The following is a 16,918-nucleotide window of genomic DNA, read 5'->3' as shown; positions in this document are numbered from 1 at the left end:
AGACATCACTAGCAGAAGACAAGTTTATTTCAGAGAGAACTTTTGATACACCAGACGACTCAGAGCCATTAGGACATCCTTTACTTTCCAGTGTTCATTGTGAGCTGGACAAAAGGATGGATTGGACAAAAGGATGGATTGGACAAAAGGATTGGACAAAAGGATGGATTGGACAAAAGGATGGATTGGACAAAAGGATGGATTGGACAAAAGGATGGATTGGACAAAAGGATGGATTGGACAAAAGGATTGGACAAAAGGTTTGTTTCTATAGGCTACATTTAAGACGGTGGTGCAGGAGACAAATTGAGAACGCCAGGTAAGTTGTAGGTTACATTTAAGATGGTGGTGCAGGAGACAAATTGAGCACGCCAGGTAAGTTGTAGGTTACATTTAAGATGGTGGTGCAGGAGACAAATTGAGCACGCCAGGTAAGTTGTAGGCTACATTTAAGACGGTGGTGCAGGAGACAAATTGAGCACGCCAGGTAAGTTGTAGGTTACATTTAAGACGGTGGTGCAGGAGACAAATTGAGCACGCCAGGTAAGTTGTAGGCTACATTTAAGATGGTGGTGCAGGAGACAAATTGAGCACGCCAGGTAAGTTGTAGGCTACATTTAAGACGGTGGTGCAGGAGACAAATTGAGCACGCCAGGTAAGTTGTAGGCATTGTCGTCTGCATCCAACAGAAATTTAATGAGAAGAAAACCCACAGCTCTCTCCTCCAGGCCAAAACCTTCTAGTGACGTCAGAGTCTGCTCCACGTCTTTGACGTCATCATTAATAAAAACGTCACCACACGCAGCAATCTCATTGCGATATTCATCCACAGTCTTCAGCGCCATCTTCTGGAACATCACGGCATCAATGTTACGACCACCATCGCCATCACTGACTGACAAGATGGCGTCGTCGTCTGGCTCCTCGTCCGTCTCTTGAGTCGCTTCTAGGGGGAAAAAATGGAAGAAATCTTAAAGTATTTTGCTCGATTCTATTCTTATTGAAATGTTTTAAAAATACTTTACAATAGAACAGCAAGACAAACTAAACATTTTAAATCATGATCCGTATACTACCATACACTCAACTCTGACCATGTGCGTGTTCCAAATAGTGATCCGTACCCTCATAATGTTTCAGTGACACACAAACAAACACTTTCCTTGCAAAAGTTTTCCTAAGAGTCCCAGTTATCTAGACATTCGTTTAATAACACCATTCAGTTATCTAGGCATTCGCTTAATAACACCATTCAGTGATCTAGGCATTCGCTTAATAATACCATTCAGTTATCTAGGCATTCGTTTAACAATACCATTCAGTTATCTAGGCATTCGTTTAATAATACCATTCAGTTATCTAGGCATTCGTTTAACAATACCATTCAGATATCTAGGCATTCGTTTAATAACACCATTCAGATATCTAGGCATTCGTTGAATAACACCATTCAGTTATCTAGGCATTCGTTGAATAACACCATTCAGTTATCTAGGCATTCGCTTAATAACACCATTCAGTTATCTAGGCATTCGTTTAATAACACCATTCAGTTATCTAGGCATTCGCTTAATAACACCATTCAGTTATCTAGGCATTCGCTAAATAATACCATTCAGTTATCTAGGCATTCGCTTAATAACACCATTCAGTTATCTAGGCATTTGTTTAATAATACCATTCAGTTATTTAGGCATTCGTTTAATAACACCATTCAGATATCTAGGCATTCGTTTAATGACACCATTCAGTTATCTAGGCATTCGCTTACTAACACCATTCAGATATCTAGGCATTCGTTTAATAACACCATTCAGATATCTAGGCATTCGTTGAATAACACCATTCAGTTATCTAGGCATTCGTTTAATGACACCATTCAGTTATCTAGGCATTCGCTTACTAACACCATTCAGATATCTAGGCATTCGTTTAATAACACCATTCAGATATCTAGGCTCTGCACTGCTCAATATTCACACAAACTGCACTGCTCAATGTTCACACACACTGCACTGCTCAATGTTCACACACACTGCACTGCTCAATGTTCACACACACTGCACTGCTCAATGTTCACACACACTGCACTGCTCAATGTTCACACACACTGCACTGCTCAATGCTCACACACACTGCACTGCTCAATGTTCACACACACTGCACTGCTCAATGTTCACACACACTGCACTGCTCAATGTTCACACACACTGCACTGCTCAATGTTCACACATCTTGATCAATAGTAAAACTATATAGATCACTTGGTGATCAATCCCAACACAGTTTCATCAACCCTCTGGCTGGCACTGCTCCTCAGTACTGTGAGAAGCTGAGCTGGTCCTAGTGTAAGTCATCCTTCAAGGTCGAGGGAAGGGAGCACGAACAACAAAAGGAAGAAGAAACAAACGTTGATTGGATAAAGAATGGAGCCTCGTCTTGAGATAGCTGACCTTGAGAAGTGAAGGGACTATGTGACGTGAACTGACAAGGGACAGATGTTACTGATGACAGCACCCCAGGGACAAGGGACAGATGATACTGATGACAGCACCCGCGGCGTTGCAGTACCACCTCATCGTGGTCGCCGCGTGAACACTCCGCTCTCATGGAGTGGCCAAGGGTTCTGGTTGCTTGCCGCTGATGAATGAGCAGCCGGCAAGTGTAAAAGGAACTCAAAGGGGTTATGTCCAGCCCCCCCCCTGTGGGGCCCCGGGGCAACGGTGAGTAAGAGACCTAACGGGATCTCCGAAAAGCGGATACCAACTCGAGGGTTGGTCGGGTTCTCCTGGGACTCGGCTGATTCGCGGGTCTCTCTTTGGGCAAAGACTGGACTGAATGGCGTGGGCTGCGTCGGGCGGACCGGTTGGCGTCCACGAGCTAGGCTCTATCTAGCCCGTTCCCTGGCGCGCTAGTGGAGGAATCCGCCGCGACCAATGGCAACTCTGACACTGGGAATGTCGAGAAACGCGCGCCGCCCCACTCCTGCCTTGCAGGAAACTTATATACCAATCTGTGGCGGTGATAGCTTGGGCAGGTCTCTGCCTTGCCCTTAGTGGCGACACAAGTATAGGCCATGCACGCTGCTGCATTAGAGCAGTAACTAAGGCCGCCAACGGCCTTAACCATACAACCATGATTGACACAGACTCAGTAAAACGCGGGCACAAGCAGACCCGAACAGGCTCCGTGCGCCGGGTAGTGGGCGTCAGGCCTGGACACGAAAAGTCAGCTACTAGTCGCCCCGCGACCTCGATGAGGGGGAATTTGTCAGGTCGTGAAAAGTTAGCTAAAATTCCTCCACCTATGTCCTCTTCTTAACGAACACTGCATTCGTACCTCCTTCGGAGGTCCGATTAGAACAAGGTTGATGGAAGTCTGCCACAACCTCCTGCCGAAGCGAAATAGTGTCGGGAGCCTCCGGCCCCCAAACAACCCAAACTGACACTAGTGGGACCCAACCCACTCCAGGGACTAAGCCCATAAACACTAGGTCCCTCCTGATCTTACAAATTAACATCTGCGGGGTTATCCCCAAAGTGTTAGAACTCTCAAAACTCCTCCACGAGAGGGCAATAGACGTGGCTTTACTACAAGAGACACTAACTGGCAAACGCAATGCCAGTATCACCGGTTATACTGCATTTAAGTGCAAATGCACAGACTGCCGGGGGCTCATCACTTATGTGCGCAACAACTTGGTTGCTACACAAGTCCCAGGTCCACGAGTGCATGGGCATACCGACGCCATCACCCTTGAAGTACATAAACTCGGGCGTAAACTCACGGTAACTAATCTGTACAACCCCCCCCCCCCCAAGCACGAAATTGGTCTCGAATATGACTGTACAAATATCAATACTCACAACGTCATCGCAGGAGACTTTAACGCTAAGTCTCAGCAGTGGGGCTATGATTCAACCGACTCGTCGGGACATAAAATTCATGAACTCCTAAATAATTCTAATTTGTTCTGCCTTCAAAATAAACATACTCCCCCAACTCTATACCATACCGGAAATGGCAGCCAATCTAGACCAGACCTTACTCTAATTACAGCTAATTTAGAATCCCATACTCAGTTTCAAGTCTTAGACCACATTGGAAGTGACCATAGACCCATACTAGTCACAATTGCCCTCTCAGAGGCCAGTGGTGTAACCCCAAAAGCTCCGCATAGATGGAGTTACACCAAGGCGAACTGGCCAGCCTACGAGGCAGCAGTCAACACTGCCCTTATGAATATTGCAGTGGAGGATAAGGACGTTGACATCATATACGGCGAAATAACAGCAACTATGTTGGGTGCGGCCAAGAGGTTTGTCCCGCGGACTTATCCTGGCGTAAGCCAGAAACGCATGTGGTCTCAGGAATTGAATAAGCTGGTCCTGAGACGTAAGCGAGCCCGGAGGCTTGCTGAACGGAAGGGTACCCCTGAAATCCGGCGGGAGTACAATCGGCTCTGCGTCCGGTCGGACCATTGGAACGCTGCCTGCACCAGGATGGATCTTCGGGACTCGAAAGCCTGGAGTCTTCTGCGAAACCTAGAGGCCAAAGACACAGCGCGAACGGCTGCCCCTCTATTGTCACCCGGAGGGCCGGTCTCGACGGTAACCAAAATGGCCGGCTTGTTGAATCGACATTTTGCTAAAATCAGCAAGCCCGAAAAGAAGTCTGCCATGTCCAAGGCCCTCAACAAAGAACGTAAGAGGCTCGAGAGGGAGCCAGATGAGCCGGAAAGCCAAGCAACGTGCAACGCGCCCTTCTGTCGTGCTGAGCTGGACAGAGCGATAGCTAAGTGCAAAAAAGGAAAAGCTCCGGGGCCAGATAAGGTTACCCCCGAGATGGTAAAACACCTTGGGGGCATTGCGAGAGATAAACTCTTGGAGTTTATGAATCGAACCTGGGCAGAGTCCAGACTGCCCGGGGCCTGGAAGAGTGCTGTCATTGTGCCAGTCCTTAAGAAGGGAAAAGACGCGACTAACGTGGAGTCCTACAGACCCATTTCACTAACCTCAACCCTTGGCAAAGTTGCTGAGCGAATGATTAACGAGCGGCTAGTTTGGTCCTTTGAGAGTGCCGGTATCCTGGCGCCAGAACAGGCCGGCTTTAGGGCAGGCTTGAGCCCGATCGACCAGGTCACAACATTCGCACAGGAGGTGGCCGAGGGTTCCAGAGGTCCGAGAGCACATAGGCGGTGTTCATAGACCTAAAACAGGCTTACGACCGTGTGTGGAAGCAAGGCCTCTATCTTAAGCTAAGAGCTATGGGTGTGCGGGGCAAGATATACAATTGGATACAATCCTTTCTGTCTGGGAGGAGCACACGTACAAAATACCAGCACTCCCTTAGCAAGCTAAAACAACAACTCAATGGCCTGCCTCAGGGCTCCGCCCTGTCATGTACACTTTTCATAGCCTTTCTTAATGATTTGCCCAGCTCACTACGGTCCAAAAAACTGCTATATGCTGACGATATTGTCCTCTGGTCAACCGGGAAGAAAGCCGACCAAATCCAGGCGGCACTTCAAGCAGACCTCCATACCATCTCCTCGTATTGCGACAAATGGCAGATTCAGATAAACGTAGCCAAAACAACCTGGTCCCTGTTCAGCCTAGGGATAGACATTCTTAAGGCTCCATTCGAGCTTCAACTCGGTGGGCTGCGACTCCAGCGTGAAAATACGCCAAAATATCTAGGGGTGACCCTGGATAGAAAACTGTCAATGCTCCAGCACGTCCAGGATGTTGAACGAAAAGCCTCGGAGAAGTTAGAGTTACTAAGAAAGCTGGCCAGCACAAAGTGGGGTGCCAAAGCTGACATGCTACGCACATTGTACTTAGGGGCAGTCAGATCACAAATTGAATACAGCTATACAGTTCAAGTATACGCTAGTAAAACTGCCCTCGAATCACTCGACCGGGTACAAGCACAGGCCCTACGGTTCATTTGTGGCACCTTTAGGACAAGCCCAACAAACGCTGCTGAAATCTTAACTAACGTGGCACCCTTACATCTTAGGAGGGAGAGGGCAGTACTTACGGCCTACGAGCGCTACAAAAGGGGCGACTCTAGGCTACCCACCTCAATCTTAGTGCGACAGTGGAGAGAGAGGAACCGCATCAAAATGCGATCGTTCCTCCATATTGCGGCCAATTTGTCTAACTCAGATGGACTCTCCACTTATAGAATCCCTATTAGGAGAATTAGTACGTGCCCTCCGTGGAGGAGATTTCCGGCCCCACAAATAAACCTGTCCCTATTAGGGCAAGAGGGAGCCACCAAGAGGCGATTTACACCTGCCATTCTTCAAAATTTGGCATCCATAACCATAAAATCCTACCCATCAGATGCCATTTTCTGTTATACCGATGGGTCGGTAATGAGGGACCCCGACAGATCGGGGTATGGGGCCCTTATCGTCTACCCCGACCGGACTGAACCAGATAGGCTCTCTGGTCCATGCGGCTACGCCGCATGCTCCAAGGATGCCGAACTCACAGGGATAACTAGGGCGTTCGAGGCCATTAGGGCCCGAATGCTCCAACGCGAGACTAGCGCCACTACGGTGGTGTTGGTCACTGACTCTCGCTCCAGTCTCCAAGTTATGGGTGGCGGCAGGGGAGGGTCGCCCGTAATAGAAGAGGCAATCGGCGCCGCAGATAACATCCGCCGAGCTATTGGAGCTGTCGTTTTTATGCAGTGGGCGCCTTCAAATTGCGGCGTGAGAGGCAATGAAACGGCAGACGCCCTCGCAAGGGAGGGTGCAATGGCAGCCACACACCTCGAAGCACCAAGCACGTACTTACAAGCAACGGCACAAATCCGAGCGCTCATTCATGAGAAGTGGTTAAAGTCCTGGGAGGAATCCGACAGAGCACGTGGTGTCTGGCAGCGCATGCGTCACCCAGATCGCGACGATCCATGGTGGCGACTGAGGAGGTCAGAGCAGTCAATAGTTGCGCAGTGCAGGACGGAACATTGTCCTATTGGGGCATACTTTGCCCGGTTCCGCACTAACTTTGACTCCCGATGCCGTCACTGTGGAGAGAGCGTCGAAACAGTGTCGCATGTCTTGTACGAGTGTCCCCAGCTCCGCGAGCTAAGGGGGGACTTGCCTGTGCAGTCACTCGACTTGTATGGTAGCTATGAGGCACTACGCCATACGGCTAAGTTTCTTGCCAGAGCACTACGGGAGGACTAGTCCTTCCTGCTCTGATTTTTCAATAGGAGTTCATCTCAGATGACAGCACCCCAGGGACGAGGGACAGATGATACTGATGATAGCACCCCAGGGACAAGGGGCAGATGATACTGATGACAGCACCCCAGGGACAAGGCACAGATGATACTGATGACAGCACCCCAGGGACAAGGGACAGATGATACGGATGAAAGCACCCCAGGGACAAGGGACAGATGATACTGATGACAGCACCCCAGGGACAAGGGACAGATGATACTGATGACAGCACCCCAGGGACAAGGGACAGATGATACTGATGACAGCATCCCAGGGACAAGGGACAGATGATACGGATGAAAGCACCCCAGGGACAAGGGAAAGATGATACTGATGACAGCACCCCAGGGACAAGGGACAGATGATACTGATGACAGCACCCCAGGGACAAGGGACAGATGATACTGATGAAAGCACCCCAGGGACAAGGGACAGATGATACTGATGACAGCACCCCAGGGACAAGGGACAGATGATACTGATGACAGCACCACAGGGACAAGGGACAGATGATACTGATGACAGCATCCCAGGGACAAGGGACAGATGATACTGATGACAGCACCACAGGGACAAGGGACAGATGATACTGATGACAGCACCCCAGGGACAAGGGACAGATGATACTGATGACAGCACCCCAGGGACAAGGGACAGATGATATTGATGACAGCACCCCAGGGACAAGGGACAGATGATACTGATGACAGCACCCCAGGGACAAGGGACAGATGATAATGATGACAGCACCACAGGGACAAGGGACAGATGATACTGATGACAGCACCCCAGGGACAAGGGACAGATGATACTGATGACAGCACCCCAGGGACAAGGGACAGATGATACTGATGACAGCACCACAGGGACAAGGGACAGATGATACTGATGACAGCACCCCAGGGACAAGGGACAGATGATACTGATGACAGCACCCCAGGGACAAGGGACAGATGATACTGATGACAGCACCCCAGGGACAAGGGACAGATGATACTGATGACAGCACCACAGGGACAAGGGACAGATGATACTGATGACAGCACCCCAGGGACAAGGGACAGATGATACTGATGACAGCACCACAGGGACAAGGGACAGATGATACTGATGACAGCACCCCAGGGACAAGGGACAGATGATACTGATGACAGCACCACAGGGACAAGGGACAGATGATACTGATGACAGCACCCCAGGGACAAGGGACAGATGATAATGGTGACAGCACTTCTTACTTCGAATCTCTATATTAAAACATCACTGCACTAATATACCCATCACAATGTACTAACCCTAACCGATCACAATGTACCAATATACCCATCACAATATACTGAAATACCAAACACATATACTGAAATACCAAACACATATACTGAAAAAACCAGCATAATGTATTGATATACCCAACACAATCTACTGATCTATCTCTCTGTCTACATTAGAACACTAGAATGATGTTGGCACATGACCATCCTACAGACACATTTCTTTAGACCTGCCTCTTGATTGAATTTCTTCAACAGCTGGGTCCTGAGTTGGGTTTTCTTCAGTTTCATCTTTAGGTTTTTCTTTAGGCTCCGGATCTCTGCCATATTCTGCAGGGTAAAACTTCAGATTCTCCATGAGAAACACGCTTCCTGGTTCAGGGTCAGATAGTAAGGTCATTGCCTTCATACTACAAGGTCGATCGACATAAGTGACCTTCAGCTGCAATTGTAAAACATTCATCCATTACAGTTTAGTTATGCCTGGCTCAAATACTCAGAAACAACTTAGAGATTATAAGGGAATAGCTTTGCTAAATAAACAACATTTTCAAGGAGGACGTCACTAGAAGTTCCTTGTGCAGTGTCTTGTGCAGTGTCTTGTGTAATGTCATTGTAGTGTCTTATGTAGTGTCTTATGTAATGTACTTACTTCAAGCAACTGGTTCAATTCTTCTAGCAAAGGTTCCATCTTCAAGTAATAGTTCTTGAATCCATTTGGCTCTCCTCTGTGACCTACTAAAACAACACTCTTGGCGCCCATCTTTAAGGCATACCTGAAAGATGTGACAAAGTTTGTACGCGGATTTTCATCTCATACTAGTCACACCCATCTCATACTAGTCACACCCATCTCATACTAGTCACACACCCATCTGATCTATTGAAAGATGTGACAAAGTTTGTACGCGGACTTTCATCTCATACTAGTCACACCCATCTCATACTAGTCACACCCATCTCATACTAGTCACACACCCATCTGATACTAGTCACACCCATCTGATACTAGTCACACACCCATCTCATACTAGTCACACCCATCTGATACTAGTCACACCCATCTCATAGTAGTCACACCCATCTCATACTAGTCACACCCATCTCATACTAGTCACACCCATCTGATATATCTCCTCTGTGACCTACTAAAACAACACTCTTGGCGCCCATCTTTAAGGCATACCTGAAAGATGTGACAAAGTTTGTACGCGGACTTTCATCTCATACTAGTCACACCCATCTCATACTAGTTACACCCATCTGATACTAGTCACAGCCATCTGATACTAGTCACACCCATCTGATACTAGTCACACCCATCTCATAGTAGTCACACCCATCTCATACTAGTCACACCCATCTGATACTAGTCACACCCATCTCATACTAGTCACACACCCATCTAATACTAGTCACACCCATCTCATACTAGTCACACCCATCTGATCTATTGAAAGATGTGACAAAGTTTGTACGCGGACTTTCATCTCATACTAGTCACACCCATCTCATACTAGTCACACCCATCTGATCTATTGGAAGATGTGACAAAGTTTGTACGCGGACTTTCATCTCATACTAGTCATACCCATCTCATACTAGTCACACCCATCTCATACTAGTCACACCCATCTCATACTAGTCACACACCCATCTCATACTAGTCACACCCATCTGATCTATTGGAAGATGTGACAAAGTTTGTACGCGGACTTTCATCTCATACTAGTCACACCCATCTCATAGTAGTCACACCCATCTCATACTAGTCACACCCATCTCATACTAGTCACACCCATCTGATACATCTCCTCTGTGACCTACTAAAACAACACTCTTGGCGCCCATCTTTAAGGCATACCTGAAAGATGTGAAAAAGTTTGTACGCGGATTTTCATCTCATACTAGTCACACCCATCTCATACTAGTCACACCCATCTCATACTAGTCACACACCCATCTGATCTATTGAAAGATGTGACAAAGTTTGTACGCGGACTTTCATCTCATACTAGTCACACCCATCTCATATTAGTCACACACATCTCATACTAGTCACACCCATCTGATACTAGTCACACCCATCTCATACTAGTCACACCCATCTCATAGTAGTCACACCCATCTCATACTAGTCACACCCATCTCATACTAGTCACACCCATCTCATACTAGTCACACACCCATCTAATACTAGTCACACCCATCTCATACTAGTCACACCCATCTGATCTATTGAAAGATGTGACAAAGTTTGTACGCGGACTTTCATCTCATACTAGTCACACCCATCTCATACTAGTCACACCCATCTGATCTATTGGAAGATGTGACAAAGTTTGTACGCGGACTTTCATCTCATACTAGTCATACCCATCTCATACTAGTCACACCCATCTCATACTAGTCACACCCATCTCATACTAGTCACACCCATCTCATACTAGTCACACCCATCTGATCTATTGAAAGATGTGACAAAGTTTGTACGCGGATTTTCATCTCATACTAGTCACACCCATCTCATATTAGTCACACCCATCTGATCTATTGGAAGATGTGACAAAGTTTGTACGCGGACTTTCATCTCATACTAGTCACACCCATCTCATACTAGTCACACCCATCTGATCTATTGAAAGATGTGACAAAGTTTGTACGCGGACTTTCATCTCATACTAGTCACACCCATCTCATACTAGTCACACCCATCTGATCTATTGGAAGATGTGACAGTTTGTACGCGGACTTTCATCTCATACTAGTCACACCCATCTCATACTAGTCACACCCATCTCATACTAGTCATACCCATCTCATACTAGTCATACTCATCTCATACTAGTCACACCCATCTCATACTAGTCACACCCATCTCATACTAGTCACACCCATCTGATCTATTGAAAGATGTGACAAAGTTTGTACGCGGATTTTCATCTCATACTAGTCACACCCTTCTCATACTAGTCACACCCATCTGATCTATTGGAAGATGTGACAAAGTTTGTACGCGGACTTTCATCTCATACTAGTCACACCCATCTCATACTAGTCACACCCATCTGATCTATTGAAAGATGTGACAAAGTTTGTACGCGGACCTTCATCTCATACTAGTCACACCCATCTGATCTATTGGAAGATTTGACAAAGTTTGTACGCGGACTTTCATCTCGTACTAGTCACACCCATCTCATACTAATCACACCCATCTCATACTAGCCACACCCATCTCATACTAGCCACACCCATCTCATACTAGCCACACCCATCTCATACTAGCCAAACCCATCTGATCTTTTCTATTGGAAGAAGCAAACAACGGCTTTATATTTACAAACTCATTCTGTCTGTCTGGTACACTATTTGGACACATTATTTCTACATTCTACATCCATTCTCGGATAAAGTTGAAATGTTGTCATGACAACACATTAAAACAACAACAACAATTAGTTCATTCATTATTGGTCATGGGCTTTGTTGCGCTTATGCTTTTCGATTCTTTGATTTAAAACTACAATTATAAATTGGGCCGGAAGTACATTTATCCTTATATATCTTTTACATTTTTCAGTTCTCTTTTTAAATTAAACTGAAATTATTATGCTATCGTTTTAAGTGTGCCTGATAGAGAAAAAAAAATTCTGCACAAAAATACGAGTAGTTGTGATCAAACCCGATAGAGGCTATAGAAAGAAAAGACCTGAAACTACATACTAACAGTACTTTATTTGACAAGTCTTTTACCCAAGATCCGTGTATTTTTTTTTAGGACTAGCTTACTTCAAGTACCCGGCATTTTCCGATACACAATTTACACACAAAAATAATTGTAGAAATAATTTTTTTTTGGGGGGGGGGAATTAAAGTTTTGATGATTTTTTAAAAGGTGTTTTTAAAAAAAGTGTAATTGTAATAAATTGTGAATATTCGTTTGTTACGAATTTCACTGTCTATTTTGTGTCTGTTTTAATTTCTTAATGTTTTCTTGAGTTAAGGGGTCGTGTTTTCTCCTGATGTTTATACATGATTTGTCTTACAATTTGTGCATTACACCAAACAAAAAACATTATAACTATAAGAAACCAAAGTGTACATTCACACCAGACTCACTCATAATTTACATGTGACAAAGTTTATACCAGATTGTTCTTATTTAATGATTTGATTGCCAGGGGAACAAAAGAATGTTTGTGTCTGTTTGTCTTTGCCATCGGTGTCTTGTATCTCTTTTGTGATGGTAAAATCACAAAAACCTGACACAAATTGTGATTCTTTATTTCGAGGATCTTGCTAGCTTTTTTATAGATATTTGTCTCAAACAACTGCAGTGATATTGAAACTTAAAATATTGCAGATGTGAGCGTGATAAAACATAGCCAAGGCCTTTTCGCTAACATTAAACGGGGACAGTTTTCTTAGTAATCGTAATCTTTCCTTTTTTTGCTGATATATTCAGTATTTGCAGTAAAATTATTGAGTTTATTGTCTAGGATAGTACCAAGGTATTTCCAATGTGTATCTCAGGTATTTCTGCGACCTGTGCCAGAATTTTGGTCTTGGAGAGGCATATTGTAAGGCTCAACTCTTAAGAAGCTGCTTAGGCCTCTGTGTTCTTTCTTGTGAATGAAATATGAGTGTCACATCATCGGCTCATAGCAGCTCCCTAATGAAGATACGCCAGCGTCTCTTTGTTTGAGCTTTGGGACGTATTAATGAACAGAGAGAACAAAGAAAGACTTGAGCACAGAGAGAACAAAGAAAGACTTGAGCACAGAGAGAACAAAGAAAGACTTGAGCACAGAGAGAACAAAGAAAGACTTGAGCACAGAGAGAACAAAGAAAGACTTGAGCACAGAGAGAACAAAGAAAGACTTGAGCACAGAGAGAACAAAGAAAGACTTGAGCACACAGAGAGAACAAAGAAAGACTTGAGCACAGAGAGAACAAAGAAAGACTTGAGCACAGAGAGAACAAAGAAAGACTTGAGCACAGAGAGATCAAAGAAAGACTTGAGCACAGAGAGAACAAAGAAAGACTTGAGCACAGAGAGAACAAAGAAAGACTTGAGCACAGAGAGAACAAAGAAAGACTTGAGCACAGAGAGATCAAAGAAAGACTTGAGCACAGAGAGAACAAAGAAAGACTTGAGCACAGAGAGAACAAAGAAAGACTTGAGCACAGAGAGATCAAAGAAAGACTTGAGCACACAGAGAGAACAAAGAAAGACTTGAGCACACAGAGAGAACAAAGAAAGACTTGAGCACAGAGAGAACAAAGAAAGACTTGAGCACAGAGAGAACAAAGAAAGACTTGAGCACAGAGAGAACAAAGAAAGACTTGAGCACAGAGAGAACAAAGAAAGACTTGAGCACAGAGAGAACAAAGAAAGACTTGAGCACACAGAGAGAACAACAAAGAAAGACTTGAGCACAGAGAGAACAAAGAAAGACTTGAGCACACAGAGAGAACAAAGAAAGACTTGAGCACAGAGAGAACAAAGAAAGACTTGAGCACAGAGAGAACATAGAAAGACTTGAGCACACAGAGAGAACAAAGAAAGACTTGAGCGATGGAAACAAAGTTGGATAGAGAAAAAAAAGAGATGCATTTCTTACTATAGATTCATGATTCATGGATCTAGCTAACAGTTCTTGCTATAGATTCATGATAGGTGTGATCTAGCTAGCAGTTCTTGCTATAGATTCATGATAGGTGTGATCTAGCTAACAGTTCTTGCTATAGATTCATGATAGGTGTGATCTAGCTAACAGTTCTTGCTATAGATTCATGATAGGTGTGATCTAGCTAACAGTTCTTGCTATAGATTCATGATAGGTGTGATCTAGCTAACAGTTCTTGCTATTTGCTGCTAGTTATTCAGCTAATAGTCTCTGTTCAATGCACTATGTCTCTACTGATCTCTTACCTAATGGTGGGTAATGCCTCTTCCAACTTATCTGTATCTAGCACAACACCTTCACATGTTGGCACATCCAGGTCTAGTCTGATCAAGACACGTTTACCTCGGAGATCCATCTGGTCTATTCTTAGTTTTTTCAACTTCTTATCCTGAATGTCAATACAATGCCTAGGCGATTAGTTTTCATGAATACAACTCTACCCTCAGACAAAAGGATTCAAAAGTTATTTCTTTCACAAACACAACTCTACACCTAGACACAAGGATTTAAAAGTTATTTCTTTCACAAACACAACTCTACCCCTAGACACAAGGATTTAAAAGTTATTTCTTTCACAAACACAACTCTACACCTAGACACAAGGATTTAAAAGTTATTTCTTTCACAAACACAACTCTACCCTCAGACACAAGGATTTAAAAGTTATTTCTTTCACAAACACAACTCTACCCCTAGACACAAGGATTCAAAAGTTATTTCTTTCACAAACACAACTCTACCCCTAGACACAAGGATTCAAAAGTTATTTCTTTCACAAACACAACTCTACCCCTAGACACAAGGATTCAAAAGTTATTTCTTTCACAAACACAACTCTACCCTCAGACACAAGGATTCAAAAGTTATTTCTTTCACAAACACAACTCTACCCCTAGACACAAGGATTTAAAAGTTATTTCTTTCACAAACACAACTCTACACCTAGACACAAGGATTCAAAAGTTATTTCTTTCACAAACACAACTCTACCCCTAGACACAAGGATTCAAAAGTTATTTCTTTCACAAACACAACTCTACCCTCAGACACAAGGATTTAAAAGTTATTTCTTTCACAAACACAACTCTACCCCTAGACACAAGGATTTAAAAGTTATTTCTTTCACAAACACAACTCTACCCCTAGACACAAGGATTCAAAAGTTATTTCTTTCACAAACACAACTCTACCCCTAGACACAAGGATTCAAAAGTTATTTCTTTCACAAACACAACTCTACCCCTAGACACAAGGATTTAAAAGTTATTTCTTTCACAAACACAACTCTACCCCTAGACACAAGGATTCAAAAGTTATTTCTTTCATAAACACAACTCTACCCCTAGACACAAGGATTTAAAAGTTATTTCTTTCACAAACACAACTCTACCCCTAGACACAAGGATTCAAAAGTTATTTAGGTTAAACACTGTGGAAAGCTTTAGTAAATTTCAAGGACATGTCCCATGCTTCGAAAGAATTTCTTTCCTTTCCAGGTGTCAGATGGATGTGTCAAGTAGATGTGTCAGGTGGATGTGTCAGATGGATGTGTCAAGTGGATGTGTCAGGTGGATGTGTCGAGTGGATGTGTCAAGGGATGTGTCAGGTAGATGTGTCAGGTGGATGTGTCAGGTGGATGTGTCAGGTAGATGTGTCTGGTAGATGTGTCAAGTGGATGTGTCAAGTGGATGTGTCAAGTGGATGTGTCAAGTGGATGTGTCAGGTAGATGTGTCAGGTGGATGTGTCAAGTGGATGTATCAGGTAGATGTGTCAGGTGGATGTGTCAGGTGGATGTGTCAGGTAGATGTGTCAAGTGGATGTGTCAAGTGGATGTGTCAAGCAGAGCAGAGAAGCAGCGTATATATATAAATAAGAACCTCTGACAAGGTGGATGTGTCAGGTAGATGTGTCAGGTAGATGTGTCAGGTGGATGTGTCAGGTGGATGTGTCAGGTAGATGTGTCTGGTAGATGTGTCAAGTGGATGTGTCAAGTGGATGTGTCAAGTGGATGTGTCAAGTGGATGTGTCAGGTAGATGTGTCAGGTGGATGTGTCAAGTGGATGTATCAGGTAGATGTGTCAGGTGGATGTGTCAGGTGGATGTGTCAGGTAGATGTGTCAAGTGGATGTGTCAAGTGGATGTGTCAAGCAGAGCAGAGAAGCAGCGTATATATATAAATAAGAACCTCTGACAAGGTGGATGTGTCAGGTAGATGTGTCAGGTAGATGTGTCAATTAGATGTGTCAAGTGGATGTGTCAGGTGGATGTGTCAGGTGGATGTGTCAGGTGGATGTGTCAGGTGGATGTGTCAGGTAGATTGTCAAGTGGATGTGTCAAGTGGATGTGTCAGGTAGATGTGTCAAGTGGATGTATCAGGTAGATGTGTCAGGTGGATGTGTCAGGTGGATGTGTCAGGTAGATGTGTCAAGTGGATGTGTCAAGTGGATGTGTCAAGTGGATGTGTCAAGTGGATGTGTCAGGTGGATGTGTCAAGTGGATGTGTCAGGTGGATGTGTCAAGTGGATGTGTCAGGTGGACGTGTGTAGTTATCAGGTGGAGAAGTTCAATAACTCTAATCGTTTTAAAAAAGGTCGCTATTGACTACCTCCCAAAATATTTGAAGCAGGAAGGACAAAAATAGAAACGAGTTTCTTCTTTCAAACTTTTTTAACCAAGCGAAATTGTGACACTAAATGTTCAAACCAGTAGA

General features: G+C 44.4%; 1 protein-coding gene across 3 annotated transcripts in view; it reads right to left on the bottom strand.

The window, feature by feature from the left end:
- Nucleotides 1–9: 9 nt before the first annotated feature.
- The window catches only part of LOC106079506 (uncharacterized), a 262,219-nt gene continuing 245,310 nt past the window's right edge, over nt 10–16,918 (bottom strand). For 2 of the 3 annotated variants that reach the window (XM_056015519.1, XM_056015521.1), the window contains exons 33-36: nt 14,453–14,595; nt 9,167–9,290; nt 8,749–8,956; nt 10–946 (exon numbers count right to left, since the gene is read on the bottom strand). In XM_056015519.1, the coding sequence (XP_055871494.1) occupies nt 618–946; nt 8,749–8,956; nt 9,167–9,290; nt 14,453–14,595 (804 nt within the window). In that variant the 3' untranslated portion in view covers nt 10–617. Of the gene's footprint in view, nt 947–8,748; nt 8,957–9,166; nt 9,291–14,452; nt 14,596–16,918 lie in introns of those variants that run through there. The other variant, XM_056015522.1, reaches the window with a different exon arrangement.

The sequence above is a fragment of the Biomphalaria glabrata genome, chromosome 17, assembly GCF_947242115.1.
Source record: "Biomphalaria glabrata chromosome 17, xgBioGlab47.1, whole genome shotgun sequence".
Classification (NCBI taxonomy): domain Eukaryota; kingdom Metazoa; phylum Mollusca; class Gastropoda; family Planorbidae; genus Biomphalaria; species Biomphalaria glabrata.
Note: the sequence above shows the minus strand (reverse complement) of the source record. Positions and strands in the feature narration are given on the sequence as shown.